This window comes from Rhopalosiphum padi, chromosome 4 (assembly GCF_020882245.1).
Source record: "Rhopalosiphum padi isolate XX-2018 chromosome 4, ASM2088224v1, whole genome shotgun sequence".
Classification (NCBI taxonomy): domain Eukaryota; kingdom Metazoa; phylum Arthropoda; class Insecta; order Hemiptera; family Aphididae; genus Rhopalosiphum; species Rhopalosiphum padi.
The window spans coordinates 39,609,761-39,635,525 of record NC_083600.1 but is presented as its reverse complement, the minus strand read 5'-3'; the positions used below and the strand labels follow the sequence as shown (position 1 = coordinate 39,635,525).

The following is a 25,765-nucleotide window of genomic DNA, read 5'->3' as shown; positions in this document are numbered from 1 at the left end:
TCTGTGTAATATTATGTACAAATTATTCATGCGCAACGTGTGACACTTTTAAGGGGAATTTGGAAGTACTTTTTTATCATTATTAATTATTTGATTTATTTGTTTCAGTCAGTTTATTTACCATTCCAACGTTATAATATTTTCTAATTAAGTAAAATTATAAATGATTTTTTTTTGTTTTTAAATTATGTCACAATAGTTCATAATTTATTTTGCGTTTAGTTATTTCAACTTGAATAATAATATTTTTTATAATGTTATTTTTTAATCCTGTTAATAAATTATCATAGCCAAACAGTCGTGGCATGTACAACAGAGGTAACCATACGAGTGCCATTGTTACAACCCTAAAGAATTAAAATGAAAAACGTCAACGCAATTATTGTTATGGCTGTATAATTATAAGTATAACTCATTAATTTAAGTGTTTACGCAGTATACTCAAATAATAAAAATACCAACCGGGTAAAATTTTAGTATTTAGTTAAAATTTATTCATGTTCTCTTTAGATTTAATTATTAAGGATTTCGATATGTCATTAATATTCGTGTATGTGCCTCGTGCTGTAAGACGTATATTTTGACGATAATAATGTATATTTGAATGTGTTTCAAATTTAACACATTCAATTAAAGTTATTTCTATGGTATATATTATAATTATTGAGCGAAATCATCTGTTTCTGTATATTCCGATTCTAACCATTAATTCATTATACGTAGTTAGTAGTAGTTGTTTAAATTTAACATAATTAGAATAGTATTACGCTAAACTTGGAAAAAAAATATTATAATATTGTGGTTTTGTATTGAATAATAAAATTAATTATACAAAACTATAACATCTTTGTAACTCATATTATGTGGTACAGTATGAAGGTAATTATAGGGAAAGTCTGTAACTTACCATTGAGATATTTATACTTGGGTTTTAATGGAGTTCTGCTGTAAATTAGAACGACCAGAAATACCGTCCTCGCGTGTGTACGCAACCAACATCACTTCAACTGCGTCCTGATTGTCCTCTTGATCGCCCATCATCAATCCATCCTAAGTAAAAACAAATAAAATATGTAAATACATTATTTTATCAACGATTCAATTTTACAACTGTGGACATTTATCAAGTTTTATTGTATAAGTATCTATAATATTTACGAGAATGTCACAATATTATATACATAATATATTTTTTCATCGAACTTTAAATCATCACGCAGTGTTGAAATTGGAATTTGATATTTTAAAACTGATATTCATTATAAATTGTACAACAATCGACAAATAGAATATAATTTAATTCAACGAATTAAAACTTTTTATTTATACTGTATACACCAATACATGTTTATGAAAACATGAATATCTCTATGAATATTATAACTTTTGTTGAAAGTAGTTAATATAGCACATGATGTTTGAATTCACTGCAATTGAATATTCATAATAAGCTTTTAAATAAATAATTTACAAAACTAAAAACTAAAATATCATGTTTTATATGTTAAAAATATTCACTGTTATACAATTATATTTAAATTTTCGTACAAAATTGAAATAGAAAAATATAAATATATACTTTGAAACAAATATTCAAAATTTATATTAACTATAATGGGGTTTTCCGGGATAAAGTAATTCAATTTGAAAAATTTACTACCATTTTTTACTCAGTATGTGTTTTTTCTCGTTGGTAAATATCCTAACCTTTTTTGACATATTATTTATATCCGAAATCACATGGTAAAAAGGATACATTTGTTAGGTCGAGTTCCATTCATTTTATTAATAGAACTGGTCTATGACAAGAACAAAAAAAAAAAAAATCAGCAAATCTACACTTAATATTATTTTAGTTAGGTAAATTGGAAACATAGTAGTCATAATATAGGTACAATATTATCAATTATCCATAAATAAAAATAGTAATAATGACATTTTGTCCTCCATAACGTAAAATGTTTTATTTTGGATTCGAATTATGTATGATAAATGTTTATTAATTGTTGTTGAAGAATTTGTAAAAGTTGTCTTTACCAAAATTAAAATATTATATCAATAAAACATAATCATGGTAAATTTTTCTTTTAATTATTTAAAATTAAAATTTTGAAGTATTTTTAAAACATATATTTTATGATATAATTTTATTACGAGTCTAATGAGAATATAGTACTTAAACAACGACAGGTATAATTAATGGATTGGACAGTATTTAATGGGCGGCATCATCGATGAAATAAATCACCTTAATTTTATCCTTTATAAGGTGTATTATAATATTTTTAAAATATAAACAGGGTGTAAAAAAAACCAGAATAATAAAAATGATATTTCCAAACTCAGATCGGAAATTAACGTGCAACGAATGAGAGGAAAGCATTAAACATATTATATAGATACACGTATAATAATATACTTAGGTACACTTCGCTGCACAAATCTATATAAACTCTAGAGTATCCGATGACGACCTTAATTTCCGGGACGCGCTTTATTGAAACGAAGCGAGCCGATTTGGTACGAATAATTAAACTAAACGCGCGTATTTATTATTTTGTATTATATTAATATTATGAACAGCGACCGTTTCGTGGGTATAAGTGTAATCGTGTAATATTAGTGTAATAATAAATAACGAAACTAATCCGTCAACGGCGCGATGACGGATGGGTAATCCGTAATGTTCGATACTTTATAATAATAATAATACAAAAAAAAAATCATTGGTTATTTATATAGGTAATTAGGATATAGGTTTAGTCTTCAATTGTGAAACGTTAATCTATTGTATATACAGCAAACAGCTGCTGGCATCGATGAGATGATTCTCGTCATTGTTTTATCGCAAATCCTAATTGTGTTTGCTATATTTAGTATGATCGTTCGTGTGCGTGTATTTATGTAGCAGTGGCACTTTTTTTGTCACGAGGAAAATGTCTAAAAGGCCACACGTGAAAAATTACACAAATGCCACATCATAACGAAAAGCCGTTCGTGAACCTCAAGCAAAATACCTATAAATTATTATTATTTTTCGTATTACCTTGTCTAAAAAACTAGACGAAGAGATTAGAAAATTTATCAAATTGAGTGATGGAAAACTTTTTCTATCGATTAAATTTAATTTTTCACGAAAAAAAATAATGTTCTCTCCGGATTTCCATGAAACTAACGGCGAAGGCCCACAAGGAAAATACGTATTACGCCTATCGGCCCGGCGGTCATTTCGCGTGTGTGCGTTGTATCGTACCTATATAATCGTTGTATGATTAAATACAGTGTACAAATATAACAAGAATAAAATACATAAATGAGGGCGATGGTGAGAGCGATGAGGGTATTTCAGTCACAAGAGCATCGTGATTTAGAGTTGAACTCTATAGCTGAGATATGCGACCTACGCACTACAATAGTACACTGACGCTATTTGCAAAGACTGAGACTTTGTCGTGCGATAACATTATGTATAATAATTGTTTTTAAAAATATATGATTTGATTATTTTAATATTTTGTAAGGATTCAATCGTTAATCTAAAATAAACATATAGTGCTGATTCTTATTTAGTGATACCTATGTATAATATTATTATTTACTGTTGTTTTGTTTAAAAATTGTTTTACATCCATAATACGGTTGCTTTATTAATTATTTTAATATTCGGATAACTTTTTGTCGTTCAATTAAACGAATACTGAAAATGTTCAACTGTACAACATAATACATAATTACGGTATTTACCGCTGCCGTTCTGGTTTAAAGTATTTCATACTTTAATCATATATAAATGTTGTGTGTTTTTATCATTAATACAGGAAATGTCAATTTATTTTGGCAACCATTTTTCGTTTATATTGTACCCGAAAAAAGCTGAATTCGTGTATGTTAGTGTAATCTCGCATAATAATATTTTGAATCGATATATATTTTTTTTTTTATTTTTTGATCAAGAAGTACCTCGTCAGCTTTGCCATTATTTACAGTTATTAAATTTTTAAATGTACATACAGATTGGATTGCTATTTGTTAATCAATTATATTGATTTAATTTTTTTTAAACTCTAAAATATTTACGATGGATTAAAAAAGCGGTCCTCGCACCTGTACACGTGAATGGTGATTTTGTTAAGATATTTTATAATGGTTATATGTTTTCGGCGTTTAGTTATAATTTGTTTTACTTTATACGATATTTTACGCTATGCATAACCACGTATGCGTGAGGACTGCATAATTACAATTGAGTTCCTAATTTTATACTAGAATCGAATCAGACTATATGTATACAATTGTAAATATAATAATATAATTATTGGTTTTTAACAAAAGTGTAATTATAGAATAGATACAACTCTTATTTAATCGACATATTAACACATGGAATTCGATTTATTCCAAAGTTCATATTTAACGTTTAATGTGCTGTATCTTGTTATTTAGTACGGTTATTCTATAATAATCAGTATGACGAACAACTTAAACTTAATATTTTAAATAGACAAAAAATGAGCAATGACGTTAAAATAAAAGCGCAAAACAAAACCTGTGAAAAAAATGTATAATATTATTCAAACATTTTATGAAAGGTGACGTACCCAGACAGGTCACGATTCAACTCTGGTATATATATACATATTCATATAGCTCGATATTCTACAATAAGGCCCCTTTTACCAAAAAACTTAAGCGATATACACTCATATTTAAATTCAGTAATCATTTTCTCCAACAGCAAAGACAAACAACAACTCTCATACCAAATAAAAACATAGTTGTTAACCATTCAAAGTAGCTTGTTAAAATTAAAAGGAAAACACTATATTATGTTAATTTACTGAGACAAAACTAGTTCATAATCTCGGACTTAACTAGTAAAAAATAATAATAATACCTACACGAATCATGAGACTCAACTGTATAAATTGTCCGACAAAATTATTTAATATTTATCATAGTATATTTTAGAGTAGGTTATTGTTACAAGTCTGACGATAGCTATTCAATCTTATTTGTATTGTAGTAACATTGCATAGATACTTGGTATTTTAATCAAAACACTAGGCAATTTGTCGAAAGTCATTGTTATCAATGAGTCCCAGCTATTGTTTACGGTTTTATTTTTTTTAATTAATGGCGTTTTTTAAATATGTTTTATGTATAATATAATAAAAATATATTACTACGAGTGTCGTAAAACACTGCCCTCACAACTGTAAACATGCGATAAAGCGGTGTTTTCCTGCCTCGGGACTCGGCATTGGTAAATATATTTTATAAAGAGTGCAGTTTACATAGACATTTAATAATCTGACATATTCGTCAAAATTATATACGGTACCTGACTATGTTTCATACCATAAATGAATTTCAAGTGCAAATTCATTTTTCTCCTTAAAAACCAAGCACTATACAAATAACATTGGCTTAAATATTGCATATATAGGTATATTTGTATTATAAGCGTATAGAAAATAGAAATACATATGACCTTTATTAAAATAATGTGTAGTGTTTACTCTATAGTAGTCTCTCGATATGGCATAAATAAAATAGTACGCATAATATACAAGACCATATATCTATTAAGAGTGTAAAACAGGAGATTTTTCAAAACAACAGCCGTTTTCAAGCATATTTTAATCAGTTCTTATGGTACATCGTGGGTTATTAGAAATATGCATGCCATTGTTTAACACATTATGCACGAAATAATTTTTAAATTATAATAACAGCCCTGTGAGTGTTATTCTGTTATAATATCATACTTGTACATTTACAACGATATAATAATAATGCGGTCAAAGCGAAATAATTTTGTGATTAATACATGCTATATGTCATATAGCATGTTACGCGGTACAAAATTTGAGTTATTTATATTATAATCTCCAAAAATAATTAAACAATTGGTTTAAACGATTAAAGGTTTTAACCCAAAATGCACTGAGCTGATAAAACAATAGTAATGTTATCAATCGTTTGAAAGTAGGATTTTATACTATCGCTATGTATATTATACCATAATATATAGTTACACGATACTATGTATTAATTATTCAATTTTTCCCAAATACATACAGCTGTATAGTAATATGTTTACGGTATCGTTTAATTTATTTTTCATTTTTTATTTATTCAAATCAAATATTACGTTACGGGTGGAATATGATTTGTGGTTTAAATCAAACATGATATATTTCAAGCGTATCTTACACATGACGTAATCTAAAAAATGAATCATAGTTAAGGTTTGCACGTTTCACACTGGAAAAAAATACCTTACATGTAAATATTTCGTACAATAGCGATAAACAAACGAATATAAATCGAATGCCACGAGCTTGTTTGGTTCGGTATTTCTTTGATAAAATTCTGTGCTCTTATTGTGTACTGAACTACACAGTTCCGCCCATGCAAGAAACGAACCTCATAGTCGCACAGTGTTCTTTTTTTCGAGTTTGTTGTATTTTTGAAAAGTTTTTACTGGTGTAAATTGATTTCATAGGAAACCGTGTGCACAGCAACGAAACCACTAGAGACGTTTGTCAGCAACGGAAAATCCGTAATGAACTTATTATTATCTTGGGAACCCCAAAACTATTAACACGCGTTTTGGACTAACACTGTTAACGTTTTTATAAACCGTTTATGAGGCTATAATGCCATATAAGAGATACGAAGACATAATATTATACGCACTGGGCTCAACCACGATTATCCCGCGGTCGTTATAATGAACTAGTGAGTGTTTATAATCGTCTTTATTCACCGCCGTACAATATGTATAGGTACTATAATATATTATATGCTGTGCGCGAGTACGTAACCGCCAATCAAAATAATAAATATCCAACACTTATACATCATTATGCTTATGGCTTTAAACTGTTTACGAGGTTATATCCGAGTATTTCCGGCATAAATAGATGCAGAACTAAAAAGGTATTGTGTCAGGCTAAACGATTCCGTTTTTCACAAACACAGACCTGCACATATTTTACGAAAAGAATCACGAAAATGTAATTCGCCCAATCCAAAGATAAAATGGTCTTTTTTTGTTTTAGTTTTTCCCCATATTAAATACTTATATAATATTATACATACATTTATATTTCATATGCTATTTAAGCATTATTTATCGTGGACATCTATGAATTAAATATAAGATACTCGTACGTAAGTAATATTTAAAACCTTTGAAATTTATGGAAATACACGCTGAAATATGAATGATTTCAAAAAATATAAAACGGTTCTGTAAACGTCACATGGTTTGCTAAATACTATTTATGGGGTATTTATTTTAAATTAAACTAAAAAAAACATAGGTATACATTTAACCTTTGTATAATTTGACCGTTCTTGAGACATACACGTGTTTACGATGTTCATACTATATTATGTATTTATTGTTGATATAAACCATATAACTCGCATATATATATATTTTGTTCTAATTTCATTTTTTGTTTCTTTGTATATATATGATAATTATTATTTATTTGAACTATACTGCTAATCATATTCGAACATTCGCTAATGAGGAACATCGTTTCCTGTCGTATATGGGCCATGGGGTAAACACCTTGGGCGTCTTGGGATTTCGCCGTTTGGAAATTTAACGAGGTACTTGCACGATCGATATGATATATATAGATACACCTAAATACACATTACAATACTATATATTATACGAGTTGAGTTTGTTCTATCGCACAGTTATAGCATTCAATACACGCAAGCTCACAATTACCGAATATACCTATTATATTCTAATATAGGTATGCTTCAAAGGCTTATACTATATTAAAGTGCGCTAAATATAGCTGCAAGAAGTACACAAATTTATCTACGCGTACACGCGATGATGTGATATGTATTCTCCGTTTTTATAATAAAATAGTCTCCATTAAGTATATTTTTTTAAAGCAATAATTTCCTATATTTCACCTCTTTTCATCGTGGCTGGCGGTATATTTGTTTAACAAAATACTATTTAGCTGAAAAACCATTAGATATGTCATCGGTATACGGAAAAATATTCAACTTTTCGGTATATTTATTGATTATTTTAAAATACTGAATTATTAATTGAAATCGAATTGCTGAAAAATCATAATGAAAAATATACTAGCATGATAATTAATAATTGTCATTATAATTAACTGTGTATTTTCCCCTGGTGTTGTCTTTTTAAAAATAACAAAACACTAAATTATCAAAAGAAATAGAGAAAAAAATAAAATATTTAAATACCGGTATATCGATTGGTTCTACAGTATTAACCTTAATACCTTAATACTAATCGGTTTATCAACACAATCAGTTATACTATGGTTCCATTTAGGATTTAATTTCTTAGATGAATCTTTTAAAAACACATTATATTATTAATTTGAGCTCTATATCTTACATGCAATAGTATTCAACCAAAATTAGTATGGATAGATCTAAGTTTAGTTTGAGTGAGTTAAAATCTTTAAACGGTTTTTTATAAATATACTCATAACAGTTTACGTGCTCCAATTAAAGTAAATTTACAAACACAACAAAATAACTCATATAAGTACTGTATGATGTAATAAGTATAAAGTAATACAAAAAATTAACAAGGTGTTCTAATAAAACAGTTTAAAAATAAGTTATACAAAATTCTAATTGAGTTTATTTTTACATTTTTGTTATTAGCTTAAATATTTTTCATAATTAAAATAAAACAACTTTTGTTTAAATATTTTGATTTCGTCAAGCGTTTAAGAATTTTAATATTTAAGTAAACAGTTTTCAGTAATAGATAAACCCTCTAAGAAATATTATATACATGTAAATAGAAAATCTTTAGACATAGAATGATTACCATAAATGGAAGATAAACAGGAAGAGAAAGAGATAAAGGGAAATATAGAGGAACAGTTAGCATAGGAATGGACAGAAATCATCCAAATGGCATTATAGCTGTCGAAGTTCAGCTAATGTTTTTAGAGGCACAATGAAATGTATGCCAATCGGTTGGCTGGACGAGTTAATGGTTTTTGGATTAATTTATTTGGGAAAATGTTGCCGAAATTTCTACTCCACTTTATACTTTATATTGAAACTTATCAAGACAATTTACGTTAGTAATGAAACTTCTAAGGACCACAAAACCCTTTTATTCATGATCGAATAATTAAATTTTTATTTTACATCTTATAAAAACACGTTGTACAAAATTTATTAGCTACCATTTTCTATAGTTTATACATAATATATATAAATTTATAATTCGAAATTGCAGTAATATATGCATATTATATCATACGAATATACCAATTTATGTGAGTATTTTACAGTCAAACTTTTTTCTGGTTATAATATTATTGTAAAATTAATTTTTAATTCTGAAAGTATTTTATTTATTAAATATTAATTTATACATATACACAAGTCCTATAATATGCGATGTTGTAAAAAACAAAAATAGTAATTAATTTTTTTACGACTGGATTCTCTCACTCATATATATACTGCAGTATCAAATACGATCTGAAGTTAGAATTATTAAAACAAAATTATAATTTACTGCATGAAGAACAATTATGTATTCAAAGTCATTTCAAACAGAATTAAAAACATAGTACTTTTAATAATACATCTATATATTATTATACAAGCTGAAATAACGAAACGTTTTATGTTATAGCATCTTATAAACCGTCGGTTGCACATTTCTGTTAACACACAAAATGGACCAATGAAGTAAATTTGTGTACCATTTGAACAACCTCGTGGTTGGTTATTATTGTACAAACTGTTTAAATTACAAACTACAGCACCAAAATTATTTAATGTGTCTTGTGAAATAAAATAATACCGTGCTATTTTTATGGTTTCTCGATAGCAAAGTTTTGGGTTTTGATAATCTATTTCAATATCGCATCTAATCAAAACTCTATTAATTAATATTTAAAATATAGAGGTATGACTGGAGCTTTATAACAGGAGAAGCCAATCAAAATATTTATCCTTTTATCATATTACAACACACTATAGTGGGTAAATGGAAACATAACCCCTCCCCCCCCCAAAAAAAAAAATAATAATAATATCTATCCTGATTTTTAATGATAATTTTATTAAAAATAGTAATGTAATTAATATCAAATGTAATAGCTATTAATATTCAAATAAATAAAAATTGATATTGATAAATTTAATTAATATTATGCAAATTTGTCCATCACGTTTGTTACTTCGAAACATCGTGGTAAGAAGTGCATTTGTTGCAAATTATTGATTAGTAATAACTAGAAGATGATATTTATTATGTAATCAGTTGTATATTAAGTTGTTAAAAAATAAACAAAATGTTTATGAAATAATCGAAATTTATAATGTGCTTTAAAATGTTATGATGAGATATGTAGGACATACTTTAGATTTTGAATGTAATCATGAATTTTATTGGTTTTACACAAGGTGTAGTATACCTACCTATATAATATGTATATGTAAAAATAAAAATAAATGAGTAGAGCTTCGTCAACAAAAACTTGCTGACATTTAAAAACCTCGTTTGCTCAAACATTTGGTACGGTTGGCAATTATTATTTTTTTTGTTTGCTGCACATTAATGAGGTATTGAGACAATCGAAATATGACCTTTCTAAAGAACCCCATCTAGACAATTGAACGTCTTCTTTATTGGTGCCACGCCACGTCCTAACACTCCTCATACCCAAACGTCCCAAACAGTTGGTAAAATAGCAATAATAAAAGAAAAGAAATGCCATTCTAAAACAAATACATTCCTCGCGTTTAAGACAATGTGGAGCGGACTAACTCCATGTAGATCAGGAAAGTGCGATTGTTTCAAACATCCGATGATTTCACGATTCTCGGAATACACCGAAACTGTATTATAACAATATTATGCACTGTTGTATTCAATGCGCAGACACCTCATTGGCGTTTAATAATTTAATTTAGTTAGTTTCTCGAGGGTTAGTTCTCTTTCTATTTATTCCTGGCGAGTGCCGACGCACTTGAACACGGTCGACGAGATAATATGTGTCTACACACAACTCGAAAATTCGTATTATGTCTATACATGTATATTCAATTATATTCAATTATGTTTTATTGGAACGAATCATCCGTCATGAGCCGGGGTTTAGCATCGGGCTTGTAGTATGTTTTGTTTAGACTACTAATAATATTGCAGTTTGTCGGTCACGTAGGTACCGGGAATCAAAAATAAAAGTAAATATCGATTCCATTAATACACGTATTATATAATAATACCGGTATATTATAATATATTGTATAGTGTAATATAAATCAACTAATTGATATTTAAGCGTATTTGTAAACGATGATATTATTATTATTATACGAGTAAATCGTCATCGACATTGTTTGGAAGGCTTATGGTATTTATTGATTACAAAAATATACGATAAATCGCATAATATTGTGAATAAAATAATAATATGTAAATTATAAATTATTTCCTAAGCTCTTTGTAATTTATCAGCATGAGCTTAACAATATTGTATATACACAATAGTAAGAATTTGTGACTATTATACAAGTTAAATTAATCACCAATATTTTTGATATATTTAAATCAGATTTTCCAAGAAACTGACATTTTCGACTCTTAGAATATTGCGGTGTCGATTATGACAATACAACAACTCATAAAATCAACCCAATCGTAAAAAAATACTGGAGGTTCTTGTTTCAATTATTTTATTTTTATTGTTTGGTTTCGATAACTTAAAGTTATATTATAAACTTTAGAATTAAAACATTAGTTCGTATTTATATTACAGAAGTATTTTTAATATTTTATAAATTTCAACTATAACATATTATATTTTAATAACATAATCTGATTATTAAAATTACAAATACTGTATAAATTATAATTTTATTATCTTATTAATATTTTAGTATCGTTCTAAATATTATAATAATTTTACTACCAAGAGTATTACAACGATTAATGATTAATAACTGACTAAAGATAATATAAATACAAATACATTAATATAGTAGTAAATAGTTATGTCAATGGAAACAAATGCTACTTTAAATTTATGTCAAAATATAATGAAATAATAAATAAATTACTTGTTTGATTATTTTGACCATTAATTTGAAGAAATTAAATATACAAACGGTGCAGAATTTTATAATATTTTCATGAGTCATAATATAATATAGAGGTGTACAATTTGTCTGTAATTATTTTTCACCGTGTTGCGTATATTATTGGCCTTATCGGAAAATTAAAAGAAAACTTATTAAAATATAAACTGCTGATTATTTAAAAATAGTATTGAATTTGTAACCTACATTATTGTTATTAGTATTATTAATTTTTATACCAATACCTTTTAAAATATGCTGGTTTTAATTTAACACAAATAATACGATAGTCAATTCTAATTAAATTAAATTACAACGCGTTTTTTTTCATAGTTTATATTATTAAAGTTATATATATTAAAATCTCAAAGTAGAAGTGGCTTGAAATACAATTGATCTTAAATTTCGTTAACCACATACAAGTAAATCATTCGAATCACAATGCTATATAGTTAGCCACTTTGAAGAAGAATATGTACATGTATATAAATAATCATGTAAGTAGTGTCACCGCTATTTTAAATGAAATCATCTAAATTACCTATTTTCAAACAAATAAAAGATTGCATTGTGTTTTATAATGTGTATAGATACTTAATATAATAATATGTATACATATTTAGACGTATAAAACAAACTGATTGAAGTTATTCACATAATCATCAAGACACAAAATATGATACATATGATATGGATATGTTGTAATGAATACCCATTGGACGTGATTATTCAATTCGCGAAAGATATTTGTTGATTGTGTGTTCAGTATTACGTAATCAACATTTTCGATTTTGTAATTCTTAAGTAAGACGTATTAGTTGACTTTATTTAAGTTAAGATATTATTTTAGGCAATTTGGTTTGACAACCTGCGGATACTTAGAATAACTACTACTTAGTAGTTTGAATAGTAGCTTTCGACAAAATTTAAATAAATTTCAGTGCGTGAATTCAGATTATGTGATGTAAGTTGAAGCTAGAAAATTATTAGAGTCGTATTATATGTGTAACTTTTAAAGTTCCTATATTATAACATAATATTTTTTATTAAAATCGCTTATTTTTATTTTATACGTATCATATACGATTTTTTTATTTTTATATATGTATTATACCATTTCTATACTTACATTTACTGTGTAGTAAAAAAATTAAATAAATACCCGCAATGGTAAATTGTATATAACTAACATAACTGGTGTAATAAAAAACACATAATATTATATACAGATATATTAGGATCGATAAAACGAAAGTCCATTTTTATACAATGTGGTATATGCGATCACATTCTCGTAAAACGGTTTATTTATTTATTTTTTATATATTTTTGAGCAGTTCAAGTGTTCAAATTCGTGTAGGTATGTGGGCGAATGAAAATTTTAAAACGATGATTAACTATGTAAAAAATGTGTGAATTCTACTGGTACTTATTTTTAATTAGTAAAAACAAACTACCTCTACCATATAATGTTTGACCAATTTGATAATAGTTTACATATGTTTATTTAAGACTAAATATGATTAAATTGACATATTTTTCTATTAAGACATAATTAGTTACACATTAATTATCACGGATTATCATTTTTATTTTTTATAGCTCAAACATTTGATTTTTGGTTACAATATCGTGTAGATTATTATCGTAAAGCAAATTGTAAGAATAACGTTCCGTTCCAATGAAGCGTATGATGTGCAATACTATATTTTTCCAACTGTAGAATCACAGTTGAAAAATGTAGTTACATGTTTTTGTACATTATCAATATTATATTATTATGTATAAAATAATTTCAAATGTATGGTTTTATAAAAAGTATTTGTATGTTATAAACCTTACCCTAAAAATCAACTACTTGGAAATCGGTAGAATTTATTTGCGCACAATGAGAACTAACGGTTGCCATGGTCGAATTAGAATAATATTCTACGTATATTGAATTATTTATTTTTAGTATAACTAACGAGTATACTTATTTGTATTTATTTTCCTTGAGTTACTATTATAATAATAAAATAATAAAATATGTTTTAGTTAGTTATAGTAAGACTCTTTACTTTCACCACTTTTCCACTTTTCTCCAAACTTCACCCTTTGTTTGTATTTTTCGTTTACACGATGTTATGTAAACATGAGTTGCTTCAGCTCAACTACCGAGGAAGGTTGATCGTGATTAACTGGCAACTTATGGTTTACAAAAAGAGTTATCTCTATTTGATGCGGCGATTGAGAAAATACTACAAGATCATGAGGTCTGACCTCATCGATTTTATTCGGTGAAAGCAAATCAAAATTGTATTTATTCGAAATTTGATTGCGTTTTTCAATTTTTAAAACTGAGGAGTTCATAGAACAATATATTATACAATGAAATAAGTGAACAAAAAAAACAAACGCTTTGCTGAAAAAATTGACTGATAAATATCTAATTGAAATAGCAACTGCAGTTATCAAAAATGATAAAAAAAAAATAAATAAATAAATAAATAATAGGCGATTCAAAACGTTTAAGAGAAGTTCTGTATAAATTGCTAATCCACGTGATACGTATATTATATTCTAAGTAGTGCATTATATTGTAATAAATTGAAGAATACGAAATTACTTTTACACTTTGATAATAATTTGAAAAATCATCGGTCATTCCGATTTCTGCTCCAAATTCCACTTGGACGTTTTGCACTGATATCTATCACTATATGTACAACGTACGTATACGACTACATATGCACTCCCGCGTACGGTACTTCAACTACAAACACTATGATACTTTGGTTTATACACAAGAAATTTCGAGGAGATCGAACAGGCGTCACGTGTTAAAAGCATTCTGCCACGAACAAAACTCGTCGACAAAACAAATGTCCACACTCCCAGTTCAGTGGTAATGTACATACTCGAATGCCCGCAATGTAGCTACCCATCTAAAGCCTCATCGATTTTATAGTACCATCCGCGGTACTTCTTAATTGTATAATATATTATGTCGTTTAACCGCGAGCAGCAGTTAATCACCTTGAACGGCGCTAAAATACGCTCTTTATTTGCGATTTGCGTGTTTGTAAATTACTGGAGTACCTGAGCATGTATTAGTCATTTGTAATTAGTAGGTAAGTATAGTACTCCGCGTTGGAATTTCAAAAAAAAAAAAAGAAAATACACACATATATTATATAACATATACATATAATATATATATATGCTATGGTCGAAAGCGATAGGGCGTCAACATATTGTAGTGTGTGTATACGTGTATATCTGAACATATTTAAATACCTGAAATGACCCCTTCGTGGCTCTAGGAATTTGTCAATCCAACCCCATCGGGTCATCGGCCTAACCCCCGGACCGAGATCAATCAAACAGCCACCCCTTCTTAAAAAAGCAAACTTTTTTATATTGTCTTCGGAAATGCCAAAAGTAAGTCACCTCGTAAAAAAAGCTTGTACAAGGACCAAATTAAATTAAAAAATTTTAGTTGACTTTAGTGCGTGGTTAATAAAACATAATTTATATATAAATAACGAGGAAATAGATATAAAAAGAGGTACATTTTTATACTTTTATTTCTGAATAATGACGTAATTTAACAATTGGAATTTGTAAATAAAACAATATTATTACCTCTTGATAATAATCAATACTCATGTTCATGAAACAGCCATTAAGTCTATTGAGTTCGATAGCCTATAGGTTATTTGATAATCAACATTAATTTTGTATTAGTAATAATTATTTATGTTTAAATACGTAAAATATTATCATGATGTTTATAATAGATTTTTATATTTATTAAAAGTTTAATATTTCAGTTAAATAAGTACGATTTCCGGTATTTTAAAGATTATTATTATTATTATTATTGTTATTATCGTATGGCAAATGGTAAATTTAAAAGAGCACGACATTTTTATTCATAAAAATAATAATATAAAAACGCTGATTTAATCGTATACTTTTTATCGACAAAATATCTTTGAAAAAGTGTTTGTACAGTCGTGATTTGGATAAATATATCAACGACATTAATATAATTCACAATCAATGTTTAAAAGCAAATATTGAAATACCTTCTATACTCAAAAAAAAAAAAGATTATCGTTTTTATTTTTGAGTCCATCTTGTTTAGTGGGCAAAAAATGTAAAAGTCACTACGAATAATAATTAACTTTTCTCGTTGATATAAAGTAATTTTATTCTTTTTTATTTAAATAACAATGACGATTTTTGTCGATTGACGAAAAATGTTTTTTTGGTTAATAGGTTTTTATTTGACGTTTCATATTGTACCGCAAAATAAGAACCAAAAAATAACACGGGACTTTTCATTAATTATTAAATACGTTGTAATTTAAACTTATACAATTTTTGTTAATTTCATTTACTTAAATATTTGATTTTATGCTGTTATACGACTAAATATAAAATTAACTTTTAAACATTTTATAATTTTCTAAAAAAAAAAAAAAACAAAAAAATGTACTACCTAAAGATAATACAAAATTATTATTTTTGGCGAGAAGTTTATTTTAATGACCCGTAGGTGATTTTTTATATAAAATATTTAGAAAGTTTTATAGGCACGTTAAAAAGCGATCCTACCATAAAGATCAAATCAAAAACATAAAACAAAAACCTTTTAGCGTTATTTTACATAAAAACGAAGCAGATTACTTTTTAAAGGCTCGTAAATTTTTCTTTCAGTTTAGAATTGTTAAGCTTTTTAAAATTCATATAATTTTTTTTTTTTTCATTTCGGCCACACGTTCGTTTTTTTGTGTAATGTACTTAGCTATAAAATTCAATACGATCGTTCAACAAAATGTTTATTTTCACTTGGCTCAGACCGACGGAAACCATTTGTAGTAATATTGAATACTGTAGAGTATTATGCAGGCGATCTATCAAGGTGGGGCTATTTAACTGAACATTTTAAACATTTTACCGATTTCGTTTATGGAATCTAAACTATGTTTGAAATATAAAGCAACAAAACGTGGGTGACGATCGACAACTATACGCGCGACCACACGTGGCGTGGAAAGTTTTCGTATAAGTTATACGTGAAAATCGTGCACGTTTGTCGTGTTTGGGTGTTATAACTTATAAATAATAATTATCATAGGGCACACGGAATACATTATATATACGGTGTGTCTAGAAAATTTGAAAATCCTCGATCCGTAGTGAGGATCACATATTATTAGTATATGATAATGCGCGAGACGATTAATTAAATTAATATCATATAATGCGCATCTTCGCCGTGTTTGATAATGTGATATTGTCACTTTCAGTCGGCGCACGATATTTGATCCTCGCTAATGTAATACACTTTTTCGACGGCAGACACATTGCATACTATTTTGTTATAGTTTTCGGTACGGAGCGTGTCAAAAGAACGACAATAAAATTGGGGAGGATACTTAATATATACGAAAATAATCACATTTAAGTGATGCTTATTAAACGTATTTTTTTTTCTTGACATCGAAAGGACTGACGTATTAGGACGGTCGATGGTTGCGGTGGCAGACGTAAAATTATAAATACTTATAATAAAATCGTCTGCAGGGTTATAGATTTTTTTCATTAATTTCAAAAATGTATTACTCGACATCGTGAAGTGTAGTAAAAATAAATTAGCGTACTGCCATAATAAAAACCTGCAGCGTTATTATAAGTTTATGACGTTGCAATTATGACAGTACTGATTTTTTCCAATGTTCGCTGAACAAATTATGTTTTTGAAATACAATACAAAGTAGATACACCGATTTTGCGAATAAATATTTAATATTAATATTCGGGACAATAAAATATGTGTTCATCAGTGAATTGTTGAAAGTTATGTCTTTGCCAAATAGTACTTTAATATTTATTTAGTATTCTATATTTGTTTTTTATGAAATATTTACATTTTTACACTAACGAAATATAGTGATGAATAAAATATAAACCTATTGCTCCGAAGGTCAGCTGAAAATAATTTAGGGTTTAACACGACCTATCAAAACTGACTTGGCCCTCCTGTACGAATTATACATATTGAAATAGTATCTAATTCGTGTAACAATAATGTATAAGGATGGTTATCGTGTTTTACCGTCAGTCCATAAAGCTAGCAGATATATCTCAGTATGTATGTAATATGTATATTGTATACCTACAGCAGTCAAATATTTTGCAAAATGAACATAACTAAATTGCAGAAAAAATATTATTAACGAAACGTCTTATCCGTATTAATTTGTCTATCTTGTAATATTAATTATAAAAATAATGCAATTAAAACTATTGTGTGACAAATATAATGGGTCAGTGTATGATAAAGTCCCTTTTCCGGTGTAAAGAACGACCGTACCGTAAGGCCGTATAGATACTTCAGAAAATTATTCTGATAAAAAACGGTATTAAAATCCAGTTAGTTTATAAATATTGTTAGATATTTTTTTTTATTTTATCATACTGCGATGATCCGGAAGATATATAGAAGAGCGCGCATTATGGTTTTCAACCTCGTAACCAATCATACATTACTTTTTAATTAACTACCTACTATAACTTCTAACCACACATTTTTTATTCGCTCGTAATCTGCTGGTTTATTGTTGTTTTTTAATTTATCTAATTAATTTTTTATTTTTTTAATCGTGCTAAAGAATTTAAGAGTACCTATACATTTATATACCATCCTTTTTTACCTTCTTGCGGTAGGTTAGCAATAATTCACGGTTTGCCGTTCGTAAGCTCTTCTTACTTGCATTTGTATTACGATGATAAATTGATACTTTTTATGAGATTAAGATGAAATATTTATTATTCCTTCATAAATATTGTTTTATCATGATTATCCATCACGCGTTGCAATTTTTTTGCGATTTTGAATGGTTTAATTTTTACCAAAAAAGTACAGTAACAAGTGATTTAATTTTGTAAAAAAAAAAACTAAAAACGATATGATATAATAGTTTATATATATATATATATAAACTATATAAACTATATTAATTCTTCCTGTACTATGCGATTTGAGGAGTACCTATCGAAATTATTTTATGTAATTTATTTACCAAGCAATTATAAAAATATATAAAAACTTATGCATATAATGGGGTTTTACGCTAAAATAGATTATAAATTATTTGCAAATAATTATAAATTATCAATATTCGTATTCAGAAGAATCACTATCATTATACGTTACCAAATAGTAAATATTATAAACAAATGCGTATCGTTATTACGATTATAGAAATATAAATTACAAAATAATGGTATTAACAAAAAAAGGTCCTACGTACGTATATTGATTTGGTAAACTACATAAATAATTAGGACATACTGTGAAAAAATGTAACTTCTGAAAATGAGTTTACATTTAGATGACTTATAAAAAATATATTTAATGTATACATATAGCTCCCGCCTTCCAAATACAAGTATAAAAATTACATTTTATTATGATTTAGTTATCTCAAAAATATGATTTACTCGAGAAAAATGAATAGCTCCTTTGAGGTTTACACATAGTACAGTAATAAATTCCCAGAAGACGAGAAAAATCGCTGTGGAATAAATTTGTTCCGAGTCGTATCGCTACAACTTAAAATACTTCAATGGATACAGGAGTTTTTTTTTGCATATATAAAATAAAATGGTCCTAGGATCAAATGTATAAAATATATAGTTGCAAAAGAAGAAATTTAATATTTGAACAGAAATTCTATTTAAAGCTTTTACGTCATAAATTGTTATATCAGTTTTACGTTAGCGGGGAAATATTATATATTGTAGTTGAGAGCCGTTAGAAATTTCATGAAATAAAATCAACTAAATATTTATAACGAGAGCGACATGTAAAAACATAATATCATTGTACCTACAGATGCCAAAGTATAATAATATAAAAGACAGATATTTGGTAATGTAAATAATATATTATTTTCGTTTTTCAGAGTGACATGGTTATTATGGGTTTCGTATTCATGAGTTCTCGTGTCCAAATATAATATAGAAATTGGCGTATAACGAATAAAACGTATAAATTAAGTAATATGTATATATATATATATATATATTATATTATACACGTCACGGTGGCCACAGAGTTGAGAGTTTTATAATGCGCTGTGTATATAAAAAAAGTTAATACGTGTCATGTCATTGAAACTGACAAGGCGCGACGTGGATTTAATGTGATTCCAAAGAAATGAAAACAAAAATACGGAGCTAGTAATTATATATATATACCTACAAGTTTTTTTGGAAACGAGTGTCTTTTGTTGTGACTTCTGCTACGCTGTAGCTGTGTAGACTTGTAGAGTATGTAATAATACTAATAATATATAAATGCCAATGTGTGTTTGACCTTTTTTTCCAGACGTGTACACATACAGGGTAAAAAAAAAAACCTTGTCTCTTTCACATGATGGCATTTTTTTAGTTTTTACTCGAAATCAATTTATTTTGGTTATAACTATAACTGAAAAAGTTTTGGTCTTAGGTTAAACCGATCAACATCACAAAGTCGGTCGCAACATTTTAATATGAATTTGTGGTTGACGTAATTTTAACACCATTTTACAACACATACTTTTTGGTTAGAACTTTGCGAAAATGCATAATATGCTGATGTTTTCACTAAGATTTAGGTTATAAAAATTGAATATTTTACATCGATGTTATTTTAAGCTTTTTACGTGGGTTTCAATTTGAATATTATATTTAAAAGTATGTTGTTGATTGGAAGTGATGATTTTTTTATTTACTAAGGAATAAACAGTGTGTTAGTCTGATCAGTATATTGTCACTTGTGTGTGTACGGACTTTTAAAAATATTATTAGTAATAATAAAAGAGTTATTATCTATTCATTAGTTTGAACTACTTGTTGTTGGCCATTAACAAAAAAAAAATAAAACATTTCTTTGGGGTTGTTTAAATTGTCCTCAGGTCGATCAAAATAGAATAAAATAATCATGTTGTTATATTATTTTCTTAATTGTGTTTATTAAGGTAGCAAACACAGTTTATAATTTTTTCGATCTTTAATATTATGAATATAACTATTAAAGTATTTGTATATATTAGTCACATTTAAAAAATGTGCGCTGTATGACTTTTTTGATACAAGTGTTAATCAAATTTTTAATTTACTAAAAAATATTTCAGCTTTGAAATAGCTTAAATAATTATTAATAATTTGAATCATACATCTAATAAGGGCTGCAAATAATGAAACAATAACTCATTTTTCAAGTGCGTACTTAAACAAAAATTAAAAAATTACAAGACAATTTTGGATGTATCAACATTTTTACTGATGAAAAAGAACTCAAGAACTTTTATGTGTTTACAAAAATAAAAGATAGATACATAAAAGATGTGATTATATTCAATCGCGTTGTCGAATTTATTGTAAGAGCTATTTTAAAGTCAATTCAATGTGTAATATGTGCTAATAAACTAAGTGTCAACGAAACGAAACAAATTCTTTGTCATTAGTAAAAAAAAAAAAAAACAGTGGTGGCCTTACAATGGCCAGTCAAGATGTTGTAAAGCTCTAGTGAAAATTTCCTACTGGTAAATGGGCCACAGTTTAATAACATGGCTATAGACAAGTTGACAGTAAAAACTGTCTAGAAGATAAATTTGAACATTGTTTTGTAAATATATTTAGTTTTTTTATGGACCAGTTTCTATGAAATAAACATTTATTGAAACTCATTATACACGATTTTGCAATTATAAGAATTCATCATAATATGACTAAAACTGCAAATTAAATAAATAAACGAGTAAGATAGTTTTTCACAGAACGTGTGTACACATCCATAAATATTAATATCATACCTATAGCTAATTTAATTAAGTTAAATTACAGTTGATGTACCAACTAAATAATAATTCTAGATATACGAACACAACTATGATTATACAAATTCAGGAAATTTAAATATCGTTTTATTTTTTTTTTAATATAAATTTGTAAGTATTTTAATAAACTATGATGATAATATAATTTCGAGAAACCTTACACTATCTTAGCTATTTCTCTCTCTCTCACACACATATATCTAAGTACGGTCTAAGAAACTTTTTTCATGCACAGTCTATCATTTTTAGGTACATAGAAAAAATTGAAACTCAATAATCACAATATTTTTTTATAAGCGTTTAAAGTGAGAAATTTAACAAAATTCATAAAAATCACGAAAATTAGCAAATCGCTTTGATGTTAAAAATTATTGAAACCTTTTATTTTTATAACGAGATTTGAAAATTTAATACAATATTCATTACAAACTTTACAACCCATAAATAAAAAAAAATTACAAGAAATCTTAATTAATTTTTTTATGAGCAATTCTAGTTAAAATTGTTACAACATTTGATATTCACCCATAAAGTAAAACTTCAAATAATTTTTGATATTATTTTTGTAATAATATTTCAAAATAAACAACAACAGTAGATACTTGACATTTTTGTAAAATATTTATATTATAATTTTTATTTCATGAGTTACTTAACTTGTTTTAAGTTATTTATAGGCCGACAATCAAAATAAAATATTAAAATACCCTTATTTGAAATCGTATTATAGAATTTATTTTTAACCTATATTTGAATTACTTATAAACTATAGACTGTAAGACTAAAAAATCAAACATTAGATTCCTGATAGTATTATATGTAATACAATTTTTTTTAATAACCGTATTACAAAAGTATGAAGCATATTTTAATCGTGTATTGTTTAAATCTTGTGACTGGGAATATCTGTATGTAATATACTAATATGAATACCTATTGTATAGGTAAGTATAATGTAAACGTTAATCATTGGAGATTTATAATAATATGGTTTTAGATGGTTAACAAAGACTGTCATTACTATGCATTAAGTATAGGTTTATGAATTCAATTCACTATATTATGTAATTGAGTGTATAATATATGCATTCGTCAGTTGAGAAATAATCATTAAAAGTGGAAAACTTCAGAAATATTTGAAATAATGAAAAAATAATTTCAAAAAGAAATAGTCACAGCTATGATGTGCATGCATTTAAAGATATCAATGAATGAAAGGTATGCATAAAATAATTAAATTATTATGTATCAACCTGTACTGTGGGAAAATAGTTTTAAAACATTTTATGAAAATTTACTTTTTACATTAAAATATCATACTTTCGTAAATATATTTGTGGGTATGTATAATTATTTCTTAGTTTGGAGATTATAATATTTTCATGTAATAATAAGCCCTATATTTCTTGACTAACCCAATGTTGATATTGACTTTTGGTTTTAAACGTAATGATTATATTATAATTAGAACGGAATGTACACCGTAAACCAAATTAAACATTAATATACGTCGTAGGATTGTGATTATATATGCCATGAGTGAATATTCTATGTGGGGACATGTAACTATAATAGAGCAGACGTGTGTGACGACGCAATGATATTGCAATACGTGGACCATCTAACATATTAAATATTAACTCTCAAAAACACGACTTACGTCATTACAACATTAGCACTTGGAGTGGAGGACTTGAGCTATGAATAAGATCCGTATACTGTGTAGGGTTATAACTGGCAAGTGTGTTTAGTAGAAACACTTAATACAAATGTTGACTATTTTCATAAATAATTGTTATTACTGCTTTTGTGTTCAACTTATTTAAACTTATTCAAATTATTTATTTTAACTTATTCAAATTATTTATTTTAAACTTATTCAACTTATTTAAAGCGACTACTTATCACACAACGGTTGTTCATATGATGTGTGGCAACCTCATCACGTATAAACATTACGGATTATTGTCATATTATGATAAGATAGTATATCGTATGAAATGCCCTATAATAATAATAGATACGACTTACCACGAGATCGAGTCCGGTGCAATCTGTGGTGGCGGTGGTTCGGCCAGACGGCAGAACGATGGACGTTGGCAACAACGTTTCCTGGCACGTGTCGTTGCCGTTGCACGTCCGCTCGGACCTGTAACCATCAACGCGTTCTCGGCGCTTCTTTTCCTCGTCAGACCTGGTTGTACCGTACCCGGAACCGTTGCGCCAGCAAGGCAACACCTGTTTGAACTCTTTTCGGAAGTTCTCGTTCAACCAAGCGTATAGGAACGGATTATAGCACGTGGAACTCATGGCCACGGCATGAGCAGAGAAGAAGAACAGGTAGTAGTGTTTCCACGTGGCCGTCTGCAGGTAGAAATCGTTTAGCAGATTGATGGCGGTCAGCGGAAGCCAAGACACGCCGAATATAGTCACCATGGCTATCAACATCCTGTAGAAAAAAAAATCCATCAAAACCAAATACCTTGTCTAGCAAAAATAGTGGTGACTTTACGAAGAAAATATGGACATTTGTGTACTGGGTAAGCCACAAAATTTTTTTTTAACAATTCACATTTTACGATTAAAATTCAATATAATAATTTGTTCTAGAATTAATAATAATGTGTCTGGCATGTGTGCTGTGACTGTAATAATAATAAATTACTACATCTCAAGCGTGTACTTGAATATTGCCAATCTATAAGTATCTATATGTAATTATCGTGTAAGGTTGAAAAATATATTAAAAATAACAGATATCACTTTCATCAATAACGTCTAGAACTAATATCGAAGAAAAGCTTTAAGACCTACTAGTATTTATGACGTTTTTAATTTATCCTTGTTTAATTTTTTCCAATAGTCCTATATTTCAATAGTTATAAATATTTCGCTCAAAATAAATTTATTTAAATACAATATTTTTATGGACAGGTATCTAATTATTTCGTAGTTTTCTTTTTAATTTATTTTTTTTTAATTATAAATAAATCTCCAATCTTTAATATTAAAAAAAAAAAATGTTTCCCTATTCCGAGTAATTGTTGTTTTGGGTCCTCGATAACGTGTATGGAGTAAAACTTATTCCTTAAATCTATAATTGCTACTAAATTAATATTATATAGAATATAAATACACCTCTGACAAGGCGATCTGCACCTGTGCACCATACAAGTAATTATCTTATTGAGATCACGAATTTGTCGACCGATTTATACTATTTTCAACTATTTGAGTCATTTTTTAGAGACGCGTGTTATTAAGGATATACATTTTGATGGCCATACATTGTTTGTGTATAACTATGGTAGTTTATTTAAAAATTTTGGGTAAGACAGTTCCACATTGTTTGATTTTTTTGTTAGACGTTGTTTGTGCATTATCCGTTTACCTTACGAAAGATTATAACCTTTACTGTATACAATTTGTGTAAATGCATTAGAACTGAGAAAAGAGATTAGAGGTACCAGAAAGTGTAAGTTACTAACTAATTTTCAGCTTTTCAGCTTAAATATTTAAATATTACATTTTCAAACATTATATAGGTATTTGTATATTTTAAAATGTATATATTTCGACAAGTTTAAGCAACTCTAGAATACGAGACACGAAATCATTCGTAAGTCGTAACCACGATCAGCTAATAAATTTGTATTACATAATACATAAAATGTATGATTATAATGTATAATGTAATTGAATAAGCCAGTTTATTTTAATTTTATGTACGTACATATATATTATAT

The 25,765-nt window shown here is 27.4% G+C and overlaps 1 protein-coding gene across 3 annotated transcripts in view; it reads right to left on the bottom strand.

Moving 5' to 3' along the window:
* The window catches only part of LOC132929317 (neuropeptide Y receptor type 2-like), a 170,171-nt gene that overhangs the window by 23,266 nt on the left and 121,140 nt on the right, over positions 1 to 25,765 (bottom strand). For all 3 annotated transcript variants that reach the window (XR_009662091.1, XM_060994593.1, XM_060994590.1), the window contains 2 exons: positions 24,051 to 24,468; positions 908 to 1,050 (listed from right to left, as the gene is read on the bottom strand). Coding sequence is in view for 2 of the 3 variants with exons in the window: in XM_060994593.1 (XP_060850576.1) it covers positions 919 to 1,050; positions 24,051 to 24,468 (550 nt within the window). In the remaining variant the exon portion in view is untranslated. The remainder of the gene's footprint in view (positions 1 to 907; positions 1,051 to 24,050; positions 24,469 to 25,765) is intronic.